Source organism: Canis lupus, chromosome 20 (genome assembly GCF_003254725.2).
Source record: "Canis lupus dingo isolate Sandy chromosome 20, ASM325472v2, whole genome shotgun sequence".
Classification (NCBI taxonomy): Eukaryota; Metazoa; Chordata; class Mammalia; order Carnivora; family Canidae; genus Canis; species Canis lupus.
Window position 1 is genome coordinate 2,435,066 of NC_064262.1, and position 12,525 is coordinate 2,447,590.

At 46.2% G+C, this 12,525-nt stretch overlaps 1 protein-coding gene across 10 annotated transcripts in view; it reads left to right on the top strand.

Annotated features, from left to right (window-relative positions):
* The window catches only part of EEFSEC (eukaryotic elongation factor, selenocysteine-tRNA specific), a 266,239-nt gene that overhangs the window by 100,280 nt on the left and 153,434 nt on the right, over positions 1 to 12,525 (top strand). For all 10 annotated transcript variants that reach the window (XM_025448186.3, XM_035702466.2, XM_025448145.3 and 7 more), the window contains exon 2: positions 8,079 to 8,286. In XM_025448186.3, the coding sequence (XP_025303971.1) occupies positions 8,099 to 8,286 (188 nt within the window). In that variant the 5' untranslated portion in view covers positions 8,079 to 8,098. The remainder of the gene's footprint in view (positions 1 to 8,078; positions 8,287 to 12,525) is intronic.

Sequence of the window (12,525 nt, forward strand, 5' to 3'; positions counted from 1 at the left end):
CCACCTTCTCTCAGCTCTGCGGGTGTTTTACCATGAGTCGCCAGTGTTTATTGTTTTTTGGCTTTTCTTCGTTTTGGCGGGAGCCCAGCACCACTATTTGTCTGCTGTCTTGTCCGCAGCTGTGTATTTGTTTCCTAAGTCTCTTACACGGACTCTCTTTGTTGTTTTCCCTGTTCTCCACTGCTAACATCGCTCCCGTTGTTCTCCTCCCCATCTCTTTAGGTGCTGATGAATGCTTCCTCTTCCTGCCTCCTGGAGGCCCGTGCCTCTGGTTTGGGATGTATCCTCTAGGACTAGGAGGCTGGCAGTTTGCCTTTGCACCCTGTCTGCACACCTTCCTCCTCCCCCACTCAGGGCCTTTCCTGTCTGCTCTTCGGGATGCCAGAGGGTTTCCAGGAGACTCCGCCATGGCCAAGAGGCAACTAGTAATAGAAAAGAAAGAAATTTTGGAGTTAGTTAGCCCTGGGTTCTAGCCCTACCTCTCCTGTTTACTGCTGTGTGACTGAGACCTCCGATTTCTCTTTATTAAAATAGGAGTCTCCTCCTCACAGGATGTAGTAAGAGCAGAGCTAACACATAGCAAGCAGGACTCATGAACCCATTTGCCTGTTAGGAGCCTCGCTGATGGCATCGGTGCCAGAGCATGAAGCCGTAGGGAGTTGTGGGCAGAAGGAGGGTTGTGAATGCATTGTGGGATCTTGATGACTTACTGAAGATGTCCTGTCCTGCCTGCCCAGGTTCTCCGGCTTAGGTGTCTACCTGCTGGTCTGGTGGAATTCGGCAGGACGTTTGTGGAGGAACCTACCTTTGCAGTCTGAGTTAGAACAATGAGGACTTCCTGCCCATTGGTGGCCACAGTGCTCTGGGCTATTGGCTGGCACTCACCAGTGCCTCCTGGGAGGGGCTTCGAAGACACTGCTGGATTGGGGGAGGTATTGTTAGTATTTGTTCCATGTTGCCATTAATACTCTCCCTTCTTCTTGGCCTGGGTGCCTTTGTGGGAAGAGATGGCCCCTTTTGAGCTTTTACTGTGCTGGGCATCCTGACACAAGTACGACATGATAGTAGCTTATGTTTATTGAGCTCTTAGCATGTGCCATGTGCTGTGCTAGTGGCTCCTGCCCCTTAAAGGTATGGTCTCTGGGTCAGCATGCTACAGGGGAGGGATCCCAGATTCCCAGAGGTCAGGAGGTTCACTTGCCTGAGTCTGTGCAGCTGGCAGGGGTGAAGCTGCGCCTGGACTTGGGGGCTTGCCCCTACGACTCCCTGCCTCCTACTTGGCCCTCCAGGTTGGCCTTCCAAGCTGCTGCTGCTTTCTTCCCACTAAAGGGCAGTACCCCCTCTAAAGATTCCTTTGCTCACATGCCCCATGTGCAAGTATGCCATCCTTCTGGGCTGTCTCCTGTATCCGTGTCTGAGATTTTCCATCAGGTCAGGAAAAATCAAAGTAGAGTTATTGTCCTGTTTTACAGATGAGGAACTAGAGCTCAGAAATGATAAATAGTGTGAAGAAACTTCCTTTGTCTGAAGGTGTTCATGAAAACAATCATCTCGTAGGAACGAGGGTCATGGGCCCTGGAGCCTCCTCTGGGGACTGAGACCTCCTTTGGCTTTCTGGTCCCCCACTGGAGGGTCTGGACTGCTCCAGCCTGTTGGACTCCTGGCATATCTTGCAGTGTGCGAAGTGACCCTGGTGGTTGTGATGCAGCATGGGACGTTGTGAAGGTGACTCAAGGGAGGGAGGCAGGTACTGAAGGAACAGGCAGGGTGGGTGAAGAAAGGAGCTGGCAGACAGTGTGTGCCAGTCAGACATGCCGCCCATGCCTGGGCCCACGTTCACCATGGGGGCCCCCATGCCTGACCATTCTGTGAGCTCTTCCTTCTCCACACTCGGTCAGTCACCTCCCTCCTTTGTCCACCTGTGTTTGCCCGGGGGTGTCCTGGATAGGTGGGAGCAGTCTGAGTGTAGGGCTGGGCTGAGCACTGGCAGCCCAAAATGCAGCTCCACTTATGGAGGGCCCAGCGGGCCTTTGGGCAGCCTCTTGCAGTGAGCATCTTTGTTTAGATTCTGATTTACAGATGAGGAAGTGGAGGCCCCTGCTGGGGCAGTGGTTTGAATGCCTGGTTGGGTGCCTCCAAGCCCTGCTCTTGCGTCTTGGCTCCCCTCCTGCACATTGACCTTTGCTAAGCCCCTTCCAGACTGTCTGATTCTGTGTTGAGGAGGGCAGGACAGGTATCCCTGGTACACAGTTATACACTCTCCTGTGCCAGTAGGAAGCTGAGAGGGAAACTGGACTTTGGGGGAAAGTATGCAAAGGGAGGAAAGCTAAAATGCACAAAATGGTCACATACCTGAGTGGACTCTCTGTAAGGGGTCTGAATGGCCCCGATGTGGTGGAAGTCTTGACACCTCCTGGCAGAGAGTCAGGGCCAGGATAGGTGAGCCCGTGTTGGTGTCCAACCAACCCCTAGCTAGATAGCTTGGGGCAAGTTATTTAACCCGCCTGAGCTCAGTTTTCTTGCCCCTAAAATGGGAAAACAAGGAATATTTTGAATAAATGAATACAAACAATAGCAATAATAATGACATCTTGGGATTGCAGAGCTGCAGCCCCTCCTCCCACCCTGGAAGGGGGACTTCTGACACCTGCTCTGCTCTCCTGCAGCCTCCACAGGGGCATGTGTGTGCATCCCCACCCACATACAGGGCGAGTGCTTCACTCTGGATGCAGGATTGCTCAGGGACACAGGATGCTGTGGTAGAAAGAAGTCAGTGGGACCAAATTCACTTTGCTCCAACTGAGTCATTGCTTCTGACCTTGACTTGGTCACTTCACCTCTCTGACCTTTGGTTTTCTCGCGGCAAAGTTGAGGTGCAATTAACATGAGAAGCAAATACCATGTGCATGCCACAGTAGGAGTTGTAGATGGAGAAACAGTCAGAGCCCCCCAGGTATCAAGGATTTCTTACTGCCGAGGTGCTGTTCTGAGCCCTCCCCATGGGCTGACTCCTTTAGTCTTGGCTGCAGTCTGCTGACTGGGCTCGTCCTTGCCCTCAGGCACACGAGACGCTGAGGCACACGGAGGTCTGATGCATTTGGCACATGGGTCATATTAATAGCAGGATAGAAATGGCCAGTACAGTTTTATATATTTTTTAAAGATTTTATTTATTTATTCATGAGAGACACACAGAGAGGCAGAAACATAGGCAGAGAGAGAAGCAGGCTCCCTGCAGGGAGCCCTACTACGTGGGACTCAGTCCTGGGACCCCAGGATCATGCCCTAGGCCGAAGGCAGGCGCTCAACTGCTGAGCCACCCAGGGGTCCCCAGTTTTATATTGTGGATGACAATGTATTTAAATTGTTTATTGAATATTTAATAAGTCACCAGTTAAAAATACATTAACAATTTTTTTAACTTGGTAGTATTTTTTCCTTTTTAGGGTGCTCATAGCTTTTGATTAAAAAATTGAATTTTGATTAAAGATCTGATTTTGAGGTTGCTAAAATCTTTAAAATTTTATGTTCAGTTTCTCCGGCTGAAACATTTTTTTTTCCTAAACACACATTTTTGTTCTTCAGTCCCAGAAGGAAAATTACATCTGACAGATAACTTACACTTTGTTAAATGCTGACCTTTGTAAGTTTTTCTTTATTTTTATTTTTGAAGTGATTAAGATATATAATCTACAGAATTGGAAATTGTAACTTTTTAAAGTACTGAGAAACTTTAACCCTGTTATAATTATTCTGCAAACTTTTAAAGGGATCTATAGTCAGAACGAGTAGATGAGAGGCTCTGATATACTGAAAAATATAGAGGGTCATTTGTAAGCTCCAACTTCCTGACTGGTGTTTCCCGCCCACTCGCTTGCTGTGCCCCTCTCGTCTCAGAATGGTTTCCTACTCTGGGTTCGTGGGAATTGGGAAGGACACTGTTTGATTCATTTTGTGGAAATACTGGGGATTTTGAAAAAGACAAGACGGGCTAGTTATGTCACTTCCTGTCGTCTGATCAAAAGTTTGATGAAGAAATGGGAGTAACTGAGAGCTGCTGCTGGGCTGTGGGTTCTCAGTGGGGCCTGTCAAGTCGCTGTGACCTCTACTCTCCTTAGAAGTGCCTGTTGTTGGCTGCACTACAGCTGGGCTGCTCCAGAGCCTGGCCTCTTGGAGCAGAGCTGTGTGCTCCTCACAACAAAAGGGACTTATAGCTGCTGGAGTAAGACTATAGAGGAAATCCTGACTGGCCCCGGTGTTTGGATCCCATCTGCACTTGTCTTCCTGGGTCTGTCCGGCCAAGTTTCATTTCTATCCCCAGGATCCCAACAGGCATAAGTGAGATGTGCTAACTGCATGGAATGAATATGGGAGTCCTTCCCCTTTAGCCACCAGGCCCAGACAAGACATTTCTGGGTAGTTTTACATACCAATAGGGAATTGAATCTCTGAAAAGGAACGGAATCAGGAGTGGGGGGACCTGTCATTTGCTCAGTTCATTCCAACAAAGATTGCCCAAGCTGTGCCTGAGCTGGGTCCTGTGCTGGATGCTATGAATCCAGATATTCAGCCCAGGCTGTGGTCTGTAAGCTCTGAGCTTTGGGGTGGGCAGGGACCAAGGGCCAGGGGTGAGTGAAGTCTGAGTACAGGGGCAGGAGCAAGAGTAGATCAGGGAAGGGTAAGAATAATCATGGGATGTGCCTTGATTCTTAGTGTAAAGCAAGGAGTGGGTGAGGACTGTGGGACAGGAGGCCGGGGTGGGACTGGGTGCCCTTGGCAAAAGGACAGGCCCTCTGGCACATAGGTGAGAACAGGCGCCAGGGTTCCCTCTCTAGCACCCTATTTACCAAGTGACAAGGGCAGCCACCGAACTTCTCATCTGTACAGTGGGGTTGGTGATCGTTCAGGTTAGGTAAGGGATAATGTTTAGATTCTAGAAGGAGCCTGGGCAGTTGGAATTATTCTTGAAAAGTCCTTAAGTCATCCGTGGGATAGAGTAGGCTTGGGTTTGTAGGCACAGCTTTGCCCACTAGAGTTGAGGGTCACCTAGTCGGGTGCTAGGACCATTTTGTGTGAAGGTGGCTTTCCAGTCTTCTCAGAGAATGGCTCACAGGCTGGGAACCCAGCACACGCCTCCTCCCACTCACCTTTAGGCTTTGTCCCCTCCTGCCTCAACACCTGGCCACACTGTATCCCTGGGACGGTGGCAGGTTTGCTTGTGATGGGAGGACTTGGGGAGAGGTCACATCTTCTGGAGTGGGATAGGCTCAGACTCTGTGTGTGCATTCTTGGGTGCATGCATATGCCCCTCGGGCAGGGCGGGGAGCACTGAGAAGGGCTCTGTGCAGGAGTGTGGCTGGATTGCAAGTTAGAAGGAGGGCCCAAAGCCACACCACGGAGTTCCCTTTCAGTCAGAGGACAGCAAGGGTTCTTAGCAGGAGAACAACACTGTCAGATCAGTGTTTTATTTCTTTTTCTATTTATGTATTTAACATAATTTTATTTAGTGAATAGTACACACCCCTGTTTAAAATGAAAAGGTATGGAAGAGGGGTACCTGAGTGGCTTAGTTGGTTAAGTGTCTGGCTCTTATTTCAGTTCAGATCATGATCTCAGGGTCTGGAGATTGAGCCCCATGTCAGGCTGTGGGCTTAGTGGGGAGTCTGCTTGAGATTCTCTCTCCTTCTGCCCCTCCCTACTCATGTGCATGAGTATTCTCTCTCAAGTAAATAAATACATCTTTAAAAAAAAAAAGGTATAGAACATGCAATTAGGTTTCCTTCTTACTCCATCTCGTATCTGTCACCTAGCTCCTTTCCCAACAGACAACCAAAAGTTGTTTCTTTTGCACTCCTTCAGACATGTTTTATGGGTATGGAAGCAAACACTCATACACAGCACACATACACACACACCTTTTCCTCTTTTTTTTTTTCCTTTTCCTCCTTTTTAACACATATTACATTGCTCTGCCCTTTGTTCCTCTCATTGTCTCCACCTTGGAGACTATTCATAGTAGTATATAAAGAGCTTCTTTGTTCTTTTTCATGGCTGGATAGTATTCTTTGTGGATATAGCATTATTTATTTTTAACATGTTCCCTACTGATGGACACTTACATGGTTTCCAGCTGTACCTACAACAAACATGCACATGTATGTGGGCTTGGCTCGGCCAAAGATGACGTGAATTCTGATAGCTGGTTGTAAATTGGCTTTCACAGAGGTTGTACTCATTTAACCTGGCTCAGTGTATGAATCAGTCCTATAGTTGTAGAAAGTTCCTTTCTGGGAGGCTGTTTGGATTTCAGAAGGACAAGTCCTAGGGGAAGGATAAGCCCTTTCCCATTAGGGAGTGGCTGACGTGGGCTTGACATGCTTCATGGGGTTTGGGGCCACAACAGAGATGGATGCCAGAGGTGAGTTGGTGATTTGGTAGATATGAGAGAGAGTCTTATCAGATGAAGTTTTTAGGCCTCCGTTGTTTAAAAAGTGTAGATGATAGAACCAGCATATCCCTACCTGCCTTATGGCTGTAGCAGAGGCCTAGGCCTGATAAGATGAGGGAGATGCCAGTGCTGGCTGTCGTGAGCACCAGCCAGCCCTCCATTCCTACCCCCAGGCCCCTTTGACCACACCACCACTGAGATAGGGTGAAGTAGAAGAAGTGGCTGGGGAGGGCAGAGCAAAGGGGCAGGGAGGATGGCTGGGACACTTTGAGGTCTTCCTAGAGTCAGAGGCACCTACTGTTTTTCCTAGGGAAGGCTAGAGGGAGCTTTGCAGGTCAGGAGTGACCAGGGAAGATGCTTCAGCAGTGGAGCCAGGCTCCTTGGTATCTGGTGGCCTTTGGTGCCAATTGGTCTAGAGCAAGTAGCCCCGTGACTCTGAGTCCCATCCTCATCTGAAACATTGGCTGTGAAGATGAAGTGATTGACTAGCACACATGGTAGATGTGCCAACAGAAAAGACTGTCCTCCTTGCCTTCCCTCCCTTCCTAGGAGTGAGCTTGGGTCATGAGTCACCCATGGAACAGTTTTCCTTGGTTTCACCATGATGATAAATTGCTCCTGAAAATCCCTCCTGGGGCAAACGGGAAAATAATCTACATATTCCTGTATCCCCAAAATAACACCTTTTGTTGTTGTTTGTTTTGTAAACTACTTCAAATCCTGTTAAAAAGGACACATTCCCTTCATTGGCTAACATTGGTTTTCCTAACATGGATCAGGGCAGTTTCCTTTCATTGACTCCTTTGTAATTCGTCCCTCTGCTGTTGTTCAGCCCAGGTGTGGCTGTGTATTTAGGGCATACTCACAACTCGGCATGCATACATATGTCTGGAATGCACACATGCACAGCACACATATATATACACATGCACACACACATACTTACATGTGGTATTCAGCATTGAGGTAGCTGAACCTTGGATTGCTCCTACCCTATCTGAAAGAGCAGGAGCCTCCCATTCAGAATGGAAAGGATAAAAGAAGTGAATAGATACAATGCAGTCATGGGTGGGAGGATCATGACTAAACCCATCTACTGTGAGGAGAAGACCCAGGAGCCACAGAGGAGACAACCTCCATGCCTCCCCATTAGTTTTCCAGTCTTTTAGTCAGCTGTCTTGGCAAGGCCAAATCTCTAGGCATTTGCCAAGTCTAAAACTAAGCTTTTTACTGCTTGGATGTTTTTTCCTAGGTAGGATGGAATGAAAATGAGAGATTAGAAGCAGTAAAATGGTGTGGGTTTTGGGGTCCCTCAGCCCTGCTGCATGCTGGCTGTGGGGTCCTGGGTGAGCTCTAAGTATTTCATGGGCCTCAGTTTCCTCCTCTCCAGATGAGGTAACATGCCCATTCCTCATGGTGGTCATAAGGACTCAATGAAATCACATGTTTAGAGTCCCTCCCCCTTGGCTGGGGCTAGGAGGCATATGGTGGTCATTCATTTCCCACCCCACCCACTTCTATCTTAATGCTGTAATTTGGCTGGTTTTGCTTAACCTCAGACATCAGGCCACTTTCTGCAGTCTTCTCCCCCATTTCGTTTTCTAACCTTGTCTTCGCTCTCTCTTTGCAGGGGCCCAGATCATTGATCTGATGATGTTGGTCATCGATGTGACCAAAGGGATGCAGACCCAGTCAGCCGAGTGCCTTGTAATTGGGCAGATTGCCTGCCAGAAGCTGGTCGTGGTGCTGAACAAAATAGACCTCTTAGCTGAAGGAAAGAGACAGGCAGTGATTGATAAGATGACCAAGAAAATGCAGAAGACCCTGGAGAACACCAAGTAGGTTTGCTGTTGAGAGGAGTGTCCGCTTGTATAAGCTTCATTTCATTAACACAGATTGGGCAGGCAGGTGTCAGCCATAGGTCCGAGTAAGTGGGATCTTGCCTGGTACTTGCTCACGTCAGGGGTAAAGGCTAAGATGCTGTTGCAAGTGAACAAAAAAATACAGAAGCATAAGGAAACTAGAAGTTGATTTTCTAGGTAGTTTCCTAATGTGAACAGTTGAGGAGTTCTGCTCTGCACAGCATCCAGAAACTCAGGCTTCCTCCATCTTGCTGCCCTTCCACTATAGGGTGTGTCCTTGTCTATGTAGTCACTACTGTGTTCACAGGAGGGTCTGGCGTGTCAGGAATGCCCGGACCTGGAAGGGCCACACACCCTTCCCACAGGGTCTGTGAGGGAGGGAGGACTCAGTCCTGCCTGCTCATGTCACTCATGCCTTGGTGTTGGAGAGGCCAGGAGATGGAACTCTTCACCATTCCACTTAGCTGCAACTCAGTTACTGAAAGGTGGAAACTGATTTTGGTGGATGACTGGATGTTTCTGTCACAGAGGCTTGTAAAATTGGTTGGATGGGTGGGCAGACTTTGCTGTTGGGAGGGGAGACTGGGAAAGACGAGATCACCAAGGATCTCCATAGTATTTCACACCAACGAATTTATGATTTCGTCTCGCAAAAAGTAGGGAGTCCTTAAAGAGTCAGTGCAAGGAAGTGGCTGAAACGTTCCCGCATCCCTAGTGGCTGGAGGCAGATGGAAGCATGGCTCGGTGATGGTGATGGTGACGGGACTCAGGGGAGCAGAGGACAGACAGGGAGTGGCAGTGTAGTGGTGTTCCCACGGAGAGAAGTGTGGTCTGCATTAAGGCTATGGAGGGAGAGGGGGCAGACATGGGGAGACCTTTAACAGGAGAAGCAACAGGACTGTCAAGTGATTGACTCTGCTTACTGTCCGTGAGGACAGGTCCATGGGGGCAGAACGGTGGCAGCACTGCTGGGCAGCTTGGGGGCAGGAGGGGTGTGGGGACTGTGGCAAGCCACCCGCTTGCTCAGGCAGCCACAGGAGTAATGAACTCTGATGTGGTCAAGAAAATGAGAAAATGTCCTTGTTGAGCACAGAGTGTTGGCAAACCTCATTGTTTTATCAATTCCTCTCTTCCTCCCCGGGCCAGCGCCTTTTGATCAATACTAAATAGCGGTCACTGGGAGACAGTGATGCTTCCTCTTTGCTATGCAGCCCGAGACAATATCCTGCTCCTGCCACCTCTCCTTCTCCTGCTTGTGGAGGGCAAGCAAGTAGAAGAGTGTTTTTGTTTCCCCGTCATAAAGATTGATATGCCTTCCCATTTATGATTTTTTTTTTCAGATCCAACACCTGCAGCTCTCCCTCAGAATTCTCAAGTTGGTTAAATTAAAGCTCCAGGCCTGTGAATGGGCCAAATATGTCATAAAAGATTTCCTTGCGCTGCCTTTTGTTAGCAAAATTCATCAATCTGATAATATCGACACATTTAGATAAGTGTTGCATAAGAATTCAGACTTTGTTATTCCCAACGGAAGTGGATATGAGACTGTAAAAAGGAAGATAAAAAATTATATCTTCTTTTTAGTGAGTTATTTGATCTCCCTGCCGTTTTATTTACTTGTCAGAAAGGGGAGAACAGGTCCTTTGGACTCCTGCATAAAAACCCAATACAATGTCAGTATCATCTGCTATATAAACAGGACCTTCTGAAAAAAAAAAAAAAAAAACCGGACCTTCTGGGAAGGGCTTGGGATACTATTAAGGGCAAATTAATATGAACTGTTTCGATTGGTTAAATTTAAGACAAATTCTCACTTGCATTTTTAATTGCTGTTCCTATTTTAATTTATTGCTTGGAGATCAAATTATGGACTTTATCACACATCCAGGGGAGCTTGTCTCCTTGAACTCTCTTCTGTCCTTGCTCAGTGCCCTCTGGGTTGGTATCCCATACAGGAGGACGGCCCCTGATGGGCTGTAGCGGCAGGTCAGCCCCCCCACCCCAGACCAAGTTGAGGAGAATGTTAGCTTTCACCTCTGTGACAGAGAACTTGAATTATTTTAAGAGACTATTTCCTTTCTTTATGGTCCCCTGTGAAGTAAATCCTTTGTAAATGCTGATCCAGCTGTGAAGAAACTTGCTACCTAAACTTGAAGCCTGTTAAGAACATAACTTATTTTTTTCCTATCTAAAGAGTAATTGAAAGAAAATTGGAAACTAGAGAAAAATGATTAAAAGAAAGAGGAAAGCCATCCAGAGATTTCTTTTCTCAGAATAGCTGCTGACATTTTAGGTTTATTTCATTCCTATCTTTTCATTGTTTCATATAACCCCCTCCCCCCACTTTTTTCCTCCACATTATTCTGATTGTAGTAAAATCTGCATGACATAATATTTATTATTTTACCCATTTGCAAATATACAATTCACTGGCATTAAATACATTCACAAAGCTGTGTACCCATCACCATTGTCTCTGCCTAAAACTTTTTCAGCGTCCCCAACATAATTTCTGTACCCATTAAACCAGAACTCCCCCTTCCCTCCTCGCCCCTCCTCCTGCACCCTCAGCAGCCTTTATTCTGCTTTCTGATTCTTTGACTTTGCCTATTCCAGGTACCTTATAAATGGAATCTTGTATTTGGCTTTCTATGTCTGGCTTATTTCCCTTAGTCTAATGCTTTCAGGGCCCATCCATGTTGCAGCACGTGTTGAAATGTCACTCCTTTAAAGTAGAATGGTGTTCTGTTATGTGTATGGTGTTCTTGTTTCCTTTAGGTTATTGTGAATAATGCTATCTGAACAGGTGTACAGATATCTATCCCAGTCTCTGCTTTCAGTTCCTTTGGGTCTGTACCTAAGAGTGGAATCACTGGGTCATGTGGTAGTTTTATGTTTAGCTTTTTGAGGAATCACTAAACTATTTTCCACAGTGGCTGGGCCATTTTACATTTCCACCAGCAGTGTGTTAGCATTCCAGTTTCTCCACATCCTTGCCAAACATCATCATTTTCCTTTTTTCTTTAATAGTTATACTAGTGGGTAGGAAGTGGTATCTCATTGTGACTTCCCCGACCTTCTTTTTGCTGGTTTTCCCCCTGAGATTTATTGAGAAATAATTGACATATATGAATATATAAGTTTAAGGTGTGACACCGTGATGGTTTGATTTACATATATTATGAAGTGATTATCACAATAGGTTTAGCTAACATCCATCTTCCCATAAAAATACAATAAATATAAAAGAAGGGAAAAAATGTTCTTGTGATGAGAACTCCTAGGACCTACTCTCAATACCTTTCTTGTGTATCATGTGGTAGTGTGAGCTACAGTCATCACATTGTACCTCATGTCCTTAGGACTTACTTATCTTATAACTAACTGTAAGTTTGTTCCTTTTGACCACCTCTAATTCTTGCTCCCCCAACCCTTTGCCTCTGGGGACCACACATCTCTCTGAGTTTTGTTTTTAGTGTTTTTGGTTTTGTTTTTTTTTAGATTCTGCAGATAAGTTGAAATCACACATTATTTGTCTTTCTTTGTCTGACTTATTTCACTTAGCATAATGCCTTTAAGATTCATCTGTGTTGTAGCAAATGGTAGGATTTCCTTGTTTTTTATGGATGAATGATATTCCACAACTTCTTTATCCATCCATTGATGGACATTTAGGCTGTTTCCATGTCTTGGCTATTATAAATAATGCTGCAGTGAACATGAGGGTGCAGATGTCTTTTCAAGTTAGTGTTTTCATTTCCTTTGGATATATTCCCAGAAGTGGATCATATGGTAGTTCTATTTTTAATTTTTTGAGGCTCCTCCATACTGTTTTCAACTACAACAGTTTATATTCGCACCCACAATGCACACAGATTCCCCTTTCTCCACATCTACACCAGCATTTGTTAACCTTTGATCTTTTTGGTGATGGCTATTCTAACACATATGAAGTCGTATCTTTTTGTGGTTTTACTTGCATTTTCTTAATGCAAGTGATGTCGAGCATCTTGCCATGTACCAGTTGGCCTTTTAGATATCTTCTTTGGAGAAATGTCTGTTTAGGTCCTTTGCCCGTGTTTTGATGGGTTTTTGTTGTTTTGTTGTTATTGTTAAATTGTAGGGGTTCTTTATATATTCAGGATATCAATCCCTTGTCAAATATATGATTTGCAAATGTTTTCTTTTATTCTTTAAGTTGACTTTTTACTTTCT